At 45.3% G+C, this 15,815-nt stretch overlaps 1 protein-coding gene across 1 annotated transcript in view; it reads left to right on the top strand.

Moving 5' to 3' along the window:
- The first annotated feature begins 503 nt into the window (after positions 1 to 503).
- SMS (spermine synthase) overlaps positions 504 to 15,815 on the top strand; it is a 53,323-nt gene continuing 38,011 nt past the window's right edge. Inside the window, exon 1 of the mRNA XM_076356289.1 lies at positions 504 to 653. Coding sequence (XP_076212404.1) covers positions 599 to 653 — 55 coding nt within the window. The 5' untranslated portion in view covers positions 504 to 598. The remainder of the gene's footprint in view (positions 654 to 15,815) is intronic.

Below are 15,815 nucleotides of genomic sequence, written 5' to 3'. Positions count from 1 at the left end.
GTCGGTCCGCGGCCCCAGCGCTGGGACACCGTTAAGGGACTTCACCGGGGCGGGTGGGGGCGTGAACTGAACCCCAAAGACACTCTGGCTTCAGCAGGGTACTATTCGGGCGTATCGACCAGCCCCAGCCCCCGGGGCCTGAGGCGGGAGCTGGCGGCCGGGCAGCCGCAGGCACCAACCGCCTCCCTGAGGCGCCGCAGCCATCGAGGAGGGGCGGCCGCAACGCAGCGGCCGCGATCCCCGCCCCGCGGGGCTCCCGCCGGCGGCGCGGGGGTCCGCCGAGCCAGGCCGGCACCAGCCCCCGCAGCCGAACGCCCCACGCGTGGCGCCGCTTCCTCTCGCGGCCGCCGGCCTTGCTCCCGCGCCGCCCGCCGCCGCCGCCGCCGCCGTTTCCCTCCCGCGGGCCGCGAGGCCGCCAACGGCCGCTGCCCTCCCGCCCCGCCGCCATGGCCCCGCCCCGCCGGCCGGGCCCCGCCCCGCGCGGCGCGCCCCCACCCCCGCGGCGCCGCTGCAGCCCCCGCGCGCATATAGGCTCCTCCGCCGCACTCCCCGCGCCGCCGCCGCCTCTTCCAGGCATGGCACAGGGCTCTACCTCACTATGGCAGCAGCAGCAGCGCGGCACAGCACCCTGGACTTCCTGCTCGGCGCCACAGGTAACCGCCGCGGCAGGAGAGGGAGGGGGGCGCGTCCCTCCCCCCCCTCCCCCGCCGCGGCGGTGTGTCGCGCTCCGCCTCCCCTCGCCCCTGCCGCCGCCGCCGCCAAGGAAGCGGCGCGGCCGCTCCCCCGCCCGCCGGGCCCCGCGCAGGCGCCCCCTCCGCCGGGCCTCCCTCTGGCGCGCCCTGCCCGGCCGTGTGCTCCCCCGGTATCCGCCTCTGCCGGCGGGCAGGTGCCCCCGCGCTCCCCGGGGCCGCCATGCCGCCGTACCCCCCTCCGGGCAGGCGGGCGGCCCGCTGCGGCCTCCTGCCCTGAGCCCGCCGTGCCGCGCGGCCGCTCCGCGCTGGGGGCAGCTCGACTCGGGGCGAGGCGGCGGTGCAGGGACGGGGGGGGCCGTGCAGGTGCCCCCACAGGTCACCGCGGCGGGCTCCGGTCGGCCGCCAGGGCGGGCTTTCCCCGCCGGCGGCAGGGGGAAGCGGGCGGGCGGGAGGTGCCGCGCCGCGGGCCCTGGGGGGGGGGAGGGCCTGGCTGTTTCCGAGCGGCCGGGCCGGGGCTCCCCGCGAAGCCCGCCCCGATTAGTGCAGACCTTGCACCGCGCTTCAGCTGGGGGCGATGAAACGGGCTCGTAACTCCCGGAGAGCGAGGTGCGGGTACAATGCGGGAGCGCCTTGTCACTTCGGTGTTGCCCCTAACCTCGTCGCAGAAGCGTGAAGGAAGTGATTAGCGACGAAACTCTGCTATGGATGAGCCACCGGCTACTTCAAAGCTTTACTCCGTAGTTATCTGTAGGAGGCATGTTCGAGCCAGAAACCGAGGAAACCACCACGTTTCTTAGCGGCTAGGACGGGTGAAAAGGCTTAATCGGGGGGGAGCTGCCGTGGGCGCCAGAGCCGGGTGGCGAAGTCGGTGAATGCTGAACAAGGCGGCCTGCTCGGGCTGGCCTTCCCGCTCCCCGGGGCAGGCCCTTCCCAGGGCCGGCGTGCCTCCGGGGGCCTGACCTTCTGTGTCGTCCTCCTTTCTTTTTGTTTCCCTTTTCGGAGGGAGGGATGTGTGAGGGCAGCTCCCCGCATCTACAAATAAAATCTATCGATAGCTTGATTTGAGAGAGAGAGGTTCCTGACCCCGGGGGCTTTGCTGTGTGCTGTGCCCTTCGTGGCGTTGCTGCGTTTGCACTTTGGAGAGCCAGGAGCAGAGAGGGGGAAGGTATCAGTAGAGTTGTTCCCAAACAGTGCACTTCAGGATATTCTACCCTGTTCCATGGTGAAAGTCTTCCAGTTTCCATTTTACAGTGAGATCTTTATAGCGCAGCTTAGTCACTAATGGTGACCTAATGGTGAACGAGATAGTCCTGCCATTTTCTGTGCACCTTGTGCTTGACTGATCTAGCATGAGCAGAATCAGGAAGCTAAACCAATCTAAAAGCAATTTTCATGGATACCACCCAGCCCCTGCAATGACATCTTTTCCTGTTTAGTTCCCTGAACTATCGTGGCCAGGGTTACATCAGTAACTGGCTTCTGCAGAAAAGTCAGAATTGCCAGGGAAAGGAGTAGGACTAGGTGTATTGAAAATAAGCTGCAGTTACATTAGCTGCTCTATATAAATATAAAACCTATGCCATTAATTAAATAGCGTGGTAATGATCTTAAGTATTGTCTTGCTTTCGGGTAGGTTTTCTATTCCATTTCCCTTTACTTTTGAAGACAATACATCTTTCTCCAATCAAGATGGATGTGCCTAAATGGGGGGGGGGGGGAGGATGGATCAAGTGTAGAAGGGTTGCTGTGTAGATCAAAGGAGGGAAGAAGCCTTTTTCCTTTCTTATGTTTGTTTTGGCACAATAGACGTCTTTAGTGAGATGTGAGGAACTTTCTTCCACCCGTGACAGCTCTGAAGTTGGCTTGTACTTATCATGCGGAGTTTTTCTTCTCGTCTAGTGCTTATGGTCCAAAGCATTAAGAATTGTCTATAGAGGAAAAATTGGTGAATATACATTTGTAGTTTGTGTTAAAGGAGTTAAAATTTAATGCTGAATCATGGATCATCAACTAATTGAGGTTTTTACTGTAGGTTACATGGACAATAAAACTTCTGAATAGTCTGGAATGCCATGAAATGGCATTTAGTAAAATGAGATGTGTGGTTTTGGACCTTCTGATCTTGTGAGGATAACATGTCATCACTACATCTCAGCTGAACCTGTTGTATCCTTATGTTTGCATTCTGGAGAATGCAGAATCTGTTAACTTCTTGGTTAAGTTATTGCTGGGGGGGATTGTACAGTTCATAGTACAGCTGCGCAAACTGTGCAACTGTACATTCAGGGATGACAACATTCAGGGCCAGGGCACAGATGAGTGAGCTGGTGGAGGAGAGCAGTGGTTACCTGAGCTGACACAGTTACTGAAATAAATTCTTATGAAACTCTTGTGTGAACTAGCACACGATGGGAATGCCAGGGCTATAGTGCAGGTAAGGCAGTACTTGGGTTTTTAAGAGAAAGGATGAGTGGACATGTGTGTGCACATGGTCTGGGTTGGTTTTTTTTTAAATGAATGTTTTCATGGAGGTGGAAAGAAGAGGGAATGACCTTTTGTGGGCTGAGCCTCCTCTTTAGGTCCTCTGTCAGTGGCTTGGTTGCTGTCCACAGGGTCCACTGCTCAATTCTGACACTGCCTGTGGGGAAAAACTTGGTGAGAAAATCAAGCCTGTCATCAGTAGGAATACATTTAAATAAAAAATGGCTAATGGCTACAGTACTTATGTCTAAATGTTGTTGGGTGTAGACAATATATTAAGAGATATTCTTTATTAAATTGTGTGAAGAAGATTCTGTCTGGAATCATGTATATTTGACTTGCAAAAACTATTTTATACTTAGTGTTTTGCTGCATAACTATACTTACTGGAGACAAACTTGATTTACAAAATTTTTCTTTTGGAGGTTTTTTCAAGGGGAGGCACTAACTGCTTTACAAGTTAATTAAAAATACATAAAATGTCTCAGCTGAAGCATCCATTATTGTGTAAGAAAGTGCTATTAACTACTGGCAATCCTATATCATGGACTTTTGGCCTATTTTTAAGTAGACAGGAATACCGTCAGGTGAAGCTTTAGTATGCAGTCAGGGGTGTAAAGATCTAAATAACCCTCACATCCTTTTTTGTTTACAACTGTTTAATAATAGTGCATGATATACTCCAGTGTTTGACATCCTTGAAAGTGTAATAACGAACTGGTCATACATGTTGTGTTCTGAAAGAATCTTGATTATAAGATGTTCTAAGTTACACTACTAAATGTTCTTTCAGTATTGAAGTTTTTACTTAGGCTATCAAATTGTTAAATATTAGAATTACATGCAGTTTAGCTAATATTTTTCATTCTTGTCTTTGCTTTGATTGGAAGTCTTAATGTTCTTCATAGAGCAGGACCACAATTTTATGTGCTTGTTCTTAGAATCATAGAATTGTTTGGGTTGGAAGGAACCTCTAAAGGTCATCTAGTCCAACACCCCTGCCGTGGGCAGGGACATCTTCAACTAGATCAGGTTGCTCAGAGCCCCGTCAACCTGACCTTGAATGTTTCCAGGGATGGGGCATCCACCACCTCTCTGGGCAACCTGCGCCAGTGTTTCACCACTCTCAGCGTAAAAAAAGTCTTCCTTCTATCTAGTCTAAATCTACCCCCCTTTAGTTTAAAGCCATTCCCCCTTGTCCTGTCGCAACAGGCCCTGCTAAAAAGTTTGCTGCCATCTTTCTTATAGGCCCCCTTTAAGTACTGATAGGCTGCAATAAGGTCTCCCCGAAGCTTTCTCTTCTCCAGGCTGAACAACCCCAACTCTCTCAGCCTTTCTTCAGAGGAGAGGTGTTCCATCCCCCTGATCATTTTCGTGGCCCTCTTCTGGACCCGCTCCAACAGGTCCGTGTCTTTCTTATGCTGAGGGCTCCAGAGCTGGACGCAGTACTCCAGGTGGGGTCTCACCAGAGCGGAGCAGAGGGGCAGAATCACCTCCCTCGACCTGCTGGCCACGCTTCTTTTCATGCAGCCCAGGATACAATTGGCCTTCTGGGCTGCGAGTGCACGTTGCTGGCTCATGCCCAGCTTTTCATCCACCAGTACCCCCCAGTCCTTCTCGGCAGGGCTGCTCTCAATCCCTTCATCCCCCAGCCTGTATTGATACTGGGGGTTGCTCTGACCCAGATGCAGGACCTTGCACTTGGCCTTGTTAAACCTCATGAGGTTCACACGGGCCCACTTCTTGGCTGTCCTGACCTAAACTTTTGGAGGGGGGAAAGAGTTGACAAGGCTTTGTTTAGTTCTGCATCCCTTCAGAGCCTTGTAGCTGAGTTTCCTTACTTTAAGGACTAATTAAAAAGCCTTTCTGAGGGGACAATCTCCCAGAAACAAGAGTTTGAGAACTAAATGATGAGGAGGGGTGCTGTATTGGCTCTTCCTCTCTACCATCTCTGAAACCTCTACCTGAATTTCTACCTGTGAAAACTCTACATGAGTACAGCTGCTCATGTGTGTTGAGCTGCATCCTTCTGTAGTAAAGACAACTTGGAATTGGTGCTGGTTTGGTTTAATAACTGCTTATCATATCAGCAGTTCTAGCTGTTGATTCATCGTTCATCCTGCAAGAAGGATGGAAATACCAGAGAAAGCAGGAAGAGGTGACTGTCACTGAAAACTTGGTGTCCCTTGTAGAGTTTTTCCACAAGTAAGTCAGAATCTTGTGTATGAAGGAGAAAGGCTTAAACTAATACTAAATGTTTGACAGTTTCTAAGATTATAAATGAAAAACTCATCAATAAAACCTTTGAGCACTTGGCTGTATATAGAAGTTTTAAATTTATAATATTTATTATATATTTATATATAATTTTTAAATTAACATTCTCTGTAATGGGTGTGTTTGTTGCCTAATGTACTAGAGATGCTAGCACTTTTTTCTTATGAGGCAGATTCTGCTTCTATGACTGGAGCTGGCCGCAGTTAGCAGTAAAACCACATTAAGTATATTTGAACATATTGTAGGGGGAATGGCATCTCTGAGCCTTGTAGCTCAATTTGACTGTTTCTGTCAAGTATTGGGTTGTCTGAAGTGCTGAAACATCTGATTACAGTGATAACATGTGAATGATATGCTTATCTCTTTTCTTTACCATATTGATTTATGATATGTTATCAAAATTTGCTGACTCCTTGACTGATCTGTATGTGAAGACATATAAATAAAGATTAAACAAGACTCGAGTAAATGCCTCTGGAGCTTGCTACTCTGTTATCAACCTTGGCTAAAGGTGTGTTTGCAGCTAGCTTGCAGCTGCAGTTCAGGAATGGGTCCATATTAGTTGTGCTGCCAACACAGAGGCAGCCTCTTTGAGTGGTGTGGGCTCATCCTGTGCTCTTGGCTGGGCTGTTCTGAGCTGGGCCCTGCAGGTCTCCACAGTCTAGTTCTGACAGGCCTGGACCAAGAGCTGGCCTGCTGTATGTCAGAGCACAAATGGGGCTGTCAGGAGGTGTTAATACAGGAATTAATAACTTTCTGTTTTTAGCAGTAAGGACTGCTGTGAACTCCTTCCCTGCTTTTGTTGGTTTCCAGTTTTGAAGATTAAAATGCTTTATGAATGGAACTCTGAAAATATGATTATCTGAATCTCCAGCATGATGTCAAGTACTCAATGGCTGCTTGCTCAGACATGAAGGAACTGTTGACTCCAAAGGTGAAGGTTAACAGCATGGGAGGTGTTTTCCACGAGTGTCTGGTTTCCTGCAGGAAATAAAAACTGCTTTTGACACATTCGTGTTTCCCATTTCAGGTACACTTCTCTGACCATGCTTTTTTTAATAGCAAAATCCTTGGAAGGAGAGAAAAGTACATATGTCAAGTACTAATCACTTTGCTTAATAGATTTCTAGAAGATGGTCAGGTACCAGGTGATGAAAGTAGCTTGAGAGAGATAAGTGAACAGGAAAGCTGGTATTATTTGGGCATGCTGAAGTTCTGTTACCAAGTACATTTTCTCTTTTACTGCTTTTTTGGATGGAAGGGCTACAGATACTTCAATGGGTGATAATGTTTAAAATGTGAACAGTCTTTATATGCCAGTTGATAGACTTCAGTTTATGCATTACTGAGAGAGACAAATGAAGTTAGTGGAGCTAAGGTGTTGAAACCACATTTGTTGGTTAAGGCTCAAGCTACACATCATATGAAGCAAGTTTTCTGAGTGCATAAATACTCTGTGTAAAGGTGGTATGCCAAACTTAGGTATGAGAATGTTGGTTTGCAAATGCCTTTGGCTTACCTCTTCGCCTACTGCTCAGCTCTGATAATCTGTTGGGATGAACTGTTGCAAGAAGTTTAATGAAAAGCTGTCTTTCCATAGCAAAATTAAACTTGACCAAGCAGCAAGTCTGGAAGGGTGTTGTGAGACTTAGATGTTTAAAAGGTAAAAGATACTGTTTGTGGGTTGTCTAGAACAGTGTGACAATACTTCACATCTGTCTCTAGATAAGCAAATGTTGCTTCTGTGTTAAAGAACAGTGAATTTGTATGAAGTGGAAAAAACTGTAATAATCCTACAGGGTAAAGTAGCAATTAGGGAAAGGAAAAAAGTTAAAAGCTTTTTTCTTAACTAAACTTCTGTGTGATTATTAAACAGCAATGTGACTTACGGAATGCCAACCACTGTTACTTGTGGAAGCCTATAAATGTTGGGTTTTTTCAGAGTTACCAGAGAGTGACAGGACTTCTGGTGAGCTGTTGTGCACCATTCCAGAAGATCTGTGTTTAAAAAGTTGTTGTTAACCATAATAGCATGTCACATCATAACTAGCTGCAATTAGATGCCAGGTATAGGAAAACCACTTTTAAAGCATATTTTATCAAAAATACAGAAAGAAATAATTTGTAAATCTCCAAGTGAATGGGAGAGATTTTTTAAAAAATTCTTTAACTCTGCATGTGATTACTGTGAAAGGTACAGTAACCTGGCAGCTCTCCGCTGCTTTTATCCTCTTTCTGACTTTGTTTTTGAAGGGGCAGTACTTAAAAAAGCTTCTCCTTCAGAGTTGTCCTGGCTGGCAGAATTTGACATGCTTAGTGTCTTAAACTTATTTTTTTTGTGTTGTGGAATGTTCTTGTAGGACTTGCCCTACCTAACTGAAAAACATTCCTCCAATAGCCAGCTGAAAATGGTCCCTCAAGTGCTCCCAGCAGCAGAGGGACTTCTAAAAGTTTTGCCAAAAGCTAACAAGGGAAAGCTCCTCTATAGGTCCCTGCGGTGGGTTCTTTTCAGACTTCGCTAGTGTGTTGTGATGCAGGAGTCATCAGGAGTGAGCCTTCAGATGTTGATGAATCCACAAGCAGGAATCCTGTATTTGTGCAGTAAACAAGCCAGGAAAAGTTTGCTTGCAGTGCTTGATATCCCAAGTAATTCCTCAGTCATGTCAGATGATAATCAAATACTTATGCAAATAAAATCAAGGTAGATTCTGGAAGGTGATCCTCTGTGTTTTATTCTTTCCTTTCGAGTAGCTTCAGATTTAGACATGCTGCAAATATTTTAACCTTGACTTTGGTGGCTCTGCTGTAGTCAGCCACTATTACAGTGAAAGTTTTATTTTCCTATTTCTGGGTATTTTATTAACGATGCTCATAACTGAGCTCTCCTGTAGGCCAGTGCCTGTGTTTGATTGCTTATCTCTTTGCACCGGTACAGATTTTCAGAGAGACTTCTGTGGACAGTGCATTCTGGCTCCTACAGGTATCTCTGCAGGACCATGGTGTAATGCAGAGGCCATGTATACCTGCTGTCTTCCTGAACTCTGGCTGGTGTTCCTTGTCTGAGTGGGTGGAGAATCTGGGTGGCAGAATTTTGGAGACTAGTAAATACATTTACTACTACATGTAGTAAAAGTTTAATAACAAAGTTGGACTGCTTCACTTAAGTTTTAAGCCTTCTTTGAGTCAGTCTGCATGACTTAACAAAATAATCTGTACGCAGGTGTGTGGCTGTATGTGTAGTAGTCCCCCAGATAAGACTTACATCCTCAACTGGTCAGTAGGATTTATCCTTCCTGAGTGCTCTTAAAATGCAAAATGCCTTCAGTAAGGCTCTGATCTTCTCCTAGAAGTCAAGAATATATTAATTAGGAAGTCAGCCTGTGGGCTGACAGAAAAAAGTAGCCCCTGGTTATAAAATATATTAATAAGCACTTTCATGTTCACAACTAATCTTAAGTTAGTCTTCAAGTGTAAACGAGCTCCAAATTGGTAGCAAATGCTTTCTTCTGGTTCTTTCAATATGTATGTTGCAGTGATGAGTCTTCATTTGTGCTTGAAAAGACTTGCTAGTCTACCTAATTTCGTATGTGCAATGTGCTTGCTTTATTCAAGCAAGAAAATTATTTGTTTAGGTAACACTTACTGGCTTAGTGACTAGCTTTACATTAAAGCATGAGAACATAATTTTATTTTGATGCTTTACATTGCAATTTGGCTCACCTGAGAGGTTGCTATCCTGGTAAGGGGAGGAAGGTAAAACAGAAAACTGTTTTGTGCAACTAGTAAAAATCTGTGTTGCTTCTTGGTTTCTTCATTCTGCCCCTTTACTCTGGTCTTCTCTCTGCTGTACCCTTTACCCTAGGTTACATGCCTCTGCTGTATTCCAGAAGCACTGAACAGCATGGTTATTAACACCAAACTGTAAAATAGATGTAGAATGACCAATGCTGCCAGAAATGTGGCATTCACTTAGAGAAGGAATGACAAAAAGTAGTTGTGTACTTTAATCTCTCTTACAGTAATGGTGCTCAGCTTCTGCTGCAGGTTTGATGTGCAGCAGAGGTCATGTTAGAGTAAGAAAAGCTCCTTGATACAAGGATTCCTGTCTCTAAGAAAGCATTTGTGCCAGAGATCCTACATGATAAGGAATAAAACTGCCCAACCTTGTTAGCATTCTTTACTTCCTCATTTAAATGATGTGTTTGACTGAAAATTCATGGGAGACTGAGATAAAGAGTGGGAATGCTGTGATATAGTCTAGTAAACCTTATGTTCTGCTCTCACTGATTTAATTAAACTCCCATGTTGTGGCATTTTGTGATTGAATGTACTGAAATAATCAATTCTTGTAACTGCATTATCTGTTCTTGTAGCAGAAGTTCACTATTTGACCTTTTCGAAAAGTTTGTCTTAAAGACTAGATGGAAGTGGAATATTGGCTTTTAAATGCTGCCAATGAAAGCATTCTGTCACATCACTTCTACTCCAATGTGGAGCCAAACCTGCTGTTCTTGTGTGTTGAATTTCAAGTGATAAGATACCTTACAAAATTGACCTTATGGTTAAGATCATGGCTATTATGTGTAACATTGTTTCAGATTAGTCTTACTCTGTGTGCTTACTGATGGTACTTTGAGATGTGACGGTACCATTATTCTGCAATTTGATGATAGATGTTTTTAATACTGTAATACAGTAACTAGAATTTTATGTCCCTTGAAGCACAAACAGTAAAGCTTAAACCTCACTGATGTTGGAATGTATTTTTATTGAGGCTGAGGTTACAGAAAACTTCAGGAACTTTAGATTCACAAAACAACATGGGGTGTTCAATACACAAGATCACTTCTGGTTTTATGTGTACAGTAAACTAAATATTTGGTTGCCCTAATACAAGAAATTGAATAGAGGAAGGGTGAAGAAGTAACTTCAGTGTATTTTTTCCATTATGAAAGTGGATGGAGCTGATAGGTCTATCGTTGCTGAAAACTTAAGGTTTTATGTAGAATTTTCCCCTAAAGGTGATTAGGGAATCTTACCCTGCTTTTGTGAAAGAACTAGAGAGACATTTTTCTTTTTTATCAGAGCTCAAAGGAGGAGGTGGGAAAAGGTGATTTTATGTTCCTGACTTTTAAATAACAGAAGGTAAGCAGACTGCATCTCTGGGAATGATGTTTTTGTTTTTATATATACATGCACTTCGTGCTGCTTGCTGAAGTTGAAGCACAGCCATTCCTGTTCACTGTCCATACAGTTGCTTTTGGCTGAATTCTTGCTTAGTGTTTGAAGTAATGACTTGCTGGTTGTGTACCCTGAACTTGAATTTTTATTGTTGTATGGGAAGGGCTAGGGAAAAGTGGCTGTGTAGCTCTGTTCTATTTACATGAACACTGGAGATCTGGACAACGATTTAAGGTATTTATTATTCCATAAAGGTGATACATGACTATATGAGCTATCTTAGAAAATGTGTTTGTGTGCTAGTGCCATCTGAAAGCCCCTGTATATTTGTGTTACTTTGGTTACTGTTACTACTAAAGTTATAGTAGTGTTTTTGAAACTACGAGGAAAAGTTCAACTCTTCAAAGGTAGTCTTAGGAAAGTTGAAATAGCTTTTCTTTTCCCCCCTTGGATTCCTTTGTCTGAAGGCTTGTTTCCACAGACCTCATTCTGGTGAGTGGTAGAGGGAAGACAAGTCAACTTTGGGGAGATTCCTGCATGTGGGGAAGGTGAGGGAAGAAGGTAGATATAGATTGTGGAAGGTATGTGGTGCTCTTTACCCAGGACCAGGTTCCTTGTAGATGTGTGACCCTGCAATGATTCTCTTGGTGCATCTGAGTGAAGAATCTGGGACTGAAAGAAAATCAGTATCGCTCCTATCTTCAAAAGAGCAAGAAGGAAGATTCAGAGAACTACAGGCCTGTCAACTTTATCTTGATATCTGGGAAAGTGGTGGAGTAAATAATCTTGGAAACTATTTCCAAACCTGTTGAGGATTAGAAGGTGTTTGGGTGTAGCTGACATGGATTTACAAAGGGAAGATCATTCCTGACCCACCTGATAGCATTCTGTGGTCAAAAGACTGGCTTGATGGAGGAGGGAAGAGCAGTGGTTGCTGTCTATCTAGACTCTAACAGGGCTTTCCACACTGTTTCCAATAACATCTTCATGGACAGAGTGGTGAAGTACAGGGTAGAGAAATCCACAATGAGGTGATTGAAAACTGAACTGCTGGGCCCAAGAGGTTGTGTTCAGCAACAAAAAGTCTACCTGGAGGCCAGTCAGTGGTAGTATACTCAAGGAGGGGTAGATAGTGGGGCCAATGCATTCTAATATCTTCATTAATGGCCTGGGCATTGGCACAGAGTGCATTCTCAGCAAGCTTGCAGATGTGACAAAACTGGGAGGAGTGATTGATGCACTGTAGGCACTCCTGACCTACAGGAACCCAATGAAGTTCAATCAAAGGGAATGCCAAGCCTTGCACCTGGGAAGAATGACCCCATGCACAAGTACAGGCTAGGGACAGCTTTGCTTTCAGCTTAGTGATCCTTCCCCTCAACTCAGTCCTGGTGATGCATATCTGGAGTGCTGGGTCCAGTGCTGGCCTCCCCAGTACAAGAGACAGTTGGTCATACTGGAGTAGGCCCAGCATGGGGCCATGAACATGATGAAAGGACTGGAGCATCTGTCATACAAGGAGAGGCTGGATGAGCTGGGACTGCTGAGCCTGGAGTAGAGAAGGCTCGGGGGGATCTTGCCCATATAGAATCATTTAGGTTGGAAAGGAAAAGACCCTTAAGATAGAGTCCAACCGTTAACCTAACACTACCAAGTCCATCACTAATAATATGAAAAATAATATGAAAAAAACTGATGGGGAGCAGGGAAGATGAAGCTGGACTTTCCTCAGTGGTGCCCTGTGTGACAGGACAAGAGGCAGTGGGCACAAGCTGAAACATGTGGAACTTGATCTGAGCGTAAGAAAACACTTTTCATCATGAGGGTGGTTGAACACTGTAACAGTTACCCACAGAGGCAGTGAAGTCTCAATCTAAGGAGACAGCAAAAACCTGACTGCTTGTGGCCCTAAGCAGCCTGCTGTCATTGAGCCTGCTCTGAGCAGGAGGCTGGATGGGACAATCTCTGGAGGTAGCTTCCAACCTCTGCTGTTCTGTGGTAGCTACCTGGCCTGGCTGTGCCAGAGGGAAGTACGCAGAATTGACTTTACATAGAAAAATCAGACTTCAGGTGAACTATAGGCTTGCTCAGGGGATGTGGTCACATCATTGGCTTAAGCACTTTTTCACCCTTGCCTCTCACTCCTTTTTATGTCAGCACTAGCTCTTAAAATACATGTTGTGAGTTTGTTTTGGATGCTTCCCACACCACCCCCCTACTCCCCCAGTTGAGTCTGGTGCATGAGTGTAAAGGAAGAGGCAGGAATGAGAGAGGGTGGGAGTGTTCTGTTTCATGGCAGGGCAGTTTTAGCTTGGCATCGGTCAACACAGAAAAAACACCGAGTTCTGTCCCTAGCTGGCTGGATGCTTTGGGGAAAAGGTGGCTGGTAGCTGTGGAGCATGTGTGGGGAGGGAGGAGGTGGGTTGCATGTAACTTATGCAGAACATTGGAAGAGAGGAGAGGTGATCATTGCAAGAGGAATGTATAGTATTTAGCTGGGTATAAGGGGAAAAACTGTTGTGCTCTCAGAAATGCTACAAATACCGCATTAAACACTTCTAGTGTCTGGCAGAGAGATTTGTTACCTCATGTGGGTGTGTTTTTGTGTGTATTCCTCTTAGCAATCTGGACTGATGTAAAGGTGGTGGTAGTACAGGGGAAGGATGAGGGTTGAGTTCTCCTTTTGGTAGCTGGGTATCTTAATACTTAGAGCTCATTCTGATTCATGATTGTTTTACCTATTATTTCCAAAAGGACACTTGGATGCACTGGGTGATTACATGGATGTGCCGCTAAGTTCATGCACTTGCTGTTGTGGCACAGTATAGCTTGATTTGCCTATTCACTATGTAGCTGCAAGTCCTCAGAGTAGGAGTGGGGGGGATGTTCTGTGGAAACGCTTTAGGAAAAAGCAGCCTTCTACTCTTAACCTTCTGTAATACAGAATAATGAAATGGAGTAAGTGCACAGGGAAGCTTGATGATCTTTTTTCTCATGGATGGGTGAACAGTAGATGACTATTTCCACCCACTGCCCCTTTTTTAAGCCTCATGTCATGCATGATTTGCTGACTTCCGTGTATAAGTCAACATGATGAGGTTGATTCTCACAAGTGCAAATTGATTGAAAAGAATAATTTTAGTATAGATTTCTGCTTCCTGGTGTTTTCTGCTTTCACGAGCTGGCAAGGACAAAACAAAGGATTCTTCCTGTGTGTGGGGTGTTTCTGACAGGAGACTTCCAAACTTAATACTCGGGAGGTGCATGTTGCTGAAGCCAGTTGTTGTTCACTTGCATCTGTTAACATGTCAAGCAAAAGCCAGCTGCTTTGTCCTGGGGAGTAATGAAAGCAGGGGCTTTGGGGTATGCTTGGAGGGGTCCTTTTGCTCTTGTGAGGCGTAGGTTTATTTTTTGGTCCTTTGCCTTCAACAATGAGTACTTTAGGCAACCGTTGTCATTCTGAGCTCTTAGTTGAGCCTGTGATGTTTCTGTGGAAACTTCTCTGGATAGTGTTTTGAACACTAGTGTGCTCCGTGCACTCATTTTCTATGCAGGCAGATGCTTTTAACTAGGACAAAAGGAGTACAATTCTTAGTTTTCCAAGTTTTAAGAAAAAGATTGCTGTGCAGGAGTTGATGACTAAATAATAACCAGTTATCTGCAAATTATTATGTACTGCTCTATACTCATGTATGGGAGAGAGGGGGAGCTAGTAGGATGAGGCTGTGTTGTGGTTTAACCTCAGTCAGCAACTGAGCACCACACAGTTGCTCACTCACTCCCCCCCACTGGGATGGGGGAGAGAATCAGAAGAGTAAAAGTGAGAAAACTTGTGGGTTGATATAAAAACAGATTAATAATTGAAATAAAATAATAATAAGAAGAAGGATATACAAAGCAAGTGATGCACAGTGCAATTGCTCACCACCCGCTGACTGATGCCCAGCCAGTCCCTGAGCAGCGGCCCCCCCGGCCAGCTTTCCCCCAGTTTATATACTGGGCATGGCGTCACACGGTATGGAATGTCCCTTGGGCCAGTTTGGGTCAGCTGTCCTGGCTGTGCCCCCTCCTGGCTTCTTGTGCCCCTCCAGCCTTCTCAGTCAGCAGAGCATGGGAAGCTGAAAAGTCCTTGACTAGTGTAAGCACTACTTGGCAACAACTAAAACATCGGTGTGTTATGTTATATTCTCATCCTAAATCCAAAACACAGCACTGTACCAGCTACTAGGAAGAAAATTAACTCTATCCCAGCTGAAACCAGGACAGGCTGGCTTTCCATAAGCTGTGGTGACTTTGTTGTCTTTTTTAATTATTTCTCCATTTGTTTTAGTGCCTAAAGGAAATCTAGGATATGTGAAATACAGGCACTGGAGCCTGAAGTTTCTCCTCAGCTCTGGATTTTCAAATTTATGAACATTTTGCTCACTAAGCATTTCTGCAGCATACCTCTAATTCTGGAGTTTTTTCATGATTAAGATTGAGATACAACATTGGCATTGGAAAAATGCCTCAGATTAGTCTATGAATGATGAGAGGAACCCTGATATACCTATAAGCCTGGTTACTCTATTTCCAGTAAGTGGTGGTGTAGGGAGGCACTGAGTGGCCTGGCTTGACTCTGGTGGGCTTGGTGCCAGAGCAGTCAGGTGTGCTGCTGCAGCAGCAGGTTGAAGGCCCAGCCTCCTGCTGCTTTCCTCTTGAGCTGCCCCTGGCACCTGACCTGGCTAGAAATGAATCTCTTTTCTCAGGTGTGTTCCCTTCACCACTTGTACCTGACACCCTCCCACCTTGTCGCTGCATATTTCCTTTTCCTGTTAGGTTTTTGAAGAATTGGAGTTGACAGGTAGAGTGCCCATGTGTGAGAATTTCAGACTTGCACAACACAATTACTTAATATATTGAAATGATTAATTTAAACAGTTCTGAACTGAAACAATATGCCAGTCATTCAGGTTGCTGTTTACTATTAGCATAGTCTGCATTTTGGCTCCTAATGTACACTAACTCTTTAATGTATTCTTACTGAAGCTGTTCACTTAAATTAAAACTTTTTTCTTCACCTTTCTCTATTGAAAGTGTAGCTACCAAGGGGAAAAATATATCGGAGATGCAGAATAATATATAAGTGCTTTGTGTCCTATTGTTTTGGTTATGTTACATTCTTACTTGTTAGAGGAAATGATT

The sequence above is a fragment of the Aptenodytes patagonicus genome, chromosome 1 (assembly GCF_965638725.1).
Source record: "Aptenodytes patagonicus chromosome 1, bAptPat1.pri.cur, whole genome shotgun sequence".
Taxonomy (NCBI): Eukaryota; Metazoa; Chordata; class Aves; order Sphenisciformes; family Spheniscidae; genus Aptenodytes; species Aptenodytes patagonicus.
This window is presented reverse-complemented; position numbering and strand designations above follow the sequence as displayed.